The 1,285-nt window shown below is 43.7% G+C and overlaps 1 protein-coding gene across 1 annotated transcript; it reads right to left on the bottom strand.

Moving 5' to 3' along the window:
• Nucleotides 1–559: 559 nt before the first annotated feature.
• TM35_001781030 (amino acid transporter) lies at nt 560–1,282 on the bottom strand (the record flags this gene model as incomplete). Its single annotated transcript, XM_029031970.1, has 1 exon — nt 560–1,282. One exon carries the CDS (start codon nt 1,280–1,282, stop codon nt 560–562), a length of 723 nt encoding a protein of 240 aa, XP_028876739.1.
• Nucleotides 1,283–1,285: the final 3 nt, after the last annotated feature.

Raw genomic sequence — 1,285 nt, 5'->3', positions numbered from 1 at the left:
AGGGAACTCCTATGACAGCCAGCGATCTATCCCATCCACCCACATAGAGCCGGGTCTATGTACTGGGGGTTCAACTTGTTGGCAGCTGTTAGCAGAGGTTTCTCTGTGTACGTGAGTGTATATCTGTGCGTGTATGTGTGTGTGAATTACCAGCGGAGATCATTGAGCAGTCAATATTGCAGAAAACAAAAAAAAAAGAAAAAATAGAATGCTGCAATATCTCATGATTTGGGTTGTGTAACGTAGTCTAATACATTGAAAAATATTACTGATGAGAGAGAGAGAGAGTGTTGTCAAACACATGCGTATACGTGAAGAAACTGTACATATTATAAAAACGTACCTTATTATTAAAGCTAGACATAAACCAAGAACAAAACAATACGTTCAAACTACACAAAAACCAACTAATATAAGCGAGGAAAAATTTAATCAAAAATAATCTCAGAGAGAAAAAAGCTATAAAAATATTTTAAACTATTATTTCTCTTCCATTTATTACATCGTTATTTGTAAATGGTACAAACCTGTTTCGTGCCAATAGGAGTTCTGTAATAAATCAATCGCCAATAACCGTACTGTAAATCGTCCCACCTTCGCCAAAAATAACAGCAACAACTCCAGACAGAAGTAGGGCGTACGTGCATAGGTAGTTGAAGATGCCCACCTTCTTCAGGTTCCAATCCCCTGAGTACATGACGAACAGCGCTGGGAGGATGAAACCGAGAGAGCCTCCAGTGATGGATCCGGCAAAGCCCAACACAATTGTAATCTTTGGGATGAACAGGCCGAAGAGCAGCATGATAACGGAGAGGGTGACGACCACAATAATGTGCTTCCAGTAGGGAATTTCATCAGCATCCCAGCCAATAGTGCCATACAGGGAGTTGCGGCACGCCATGGAAAGCAATGCAAAAGAACAACACAACTTCACAAGCACACCAACAAAACCGACCATCATCTGTTTTTCCTTGATTGGATCGTACATAAGCAGCACAGAGCTCGTCACTTCTCGGCCAAAGTCGAGGTAGCCGAAGAAGGATGTCATGGCGTACAACAGGAAGCACAGCATCATACCCAGAGCCGACGCCAAGGTGTACTTGGAGAGAGAGCGGTCTGTCATATCCCAATACACTTCATACGCGTTGATCTGGCAGACATAGGCAAACAAGAAGACGCCAAGTCCCTCGATTGCAGCGTTGCCAGAGTTGAAGAGCACCACCTCAGCGTCGTCGCTTTTGCCCACGCTGATGTCATGGATGTTCTCCGGAAGGCCATTCATGCA

This window comes from Trypanosoma theileri (genome assembly GCF_002087225.1).
Source record: "Trypanosoma theileri isolate Edinburgh chromosome Unknown TM35_Tth_178_V1, whole genome shotgun sequence".
Lineage (NCBI taxonomy): Eukaryota > Euglenozoa > Kinetoplastea > Trypanosomatida > Trypanosomatidae > Trypanosoma > Trypanosoma theileri.
Note: the sequence above shows the minus strand (reverse complement) of the source record. Positions and strands in the feature narration are given on the sequence as shown.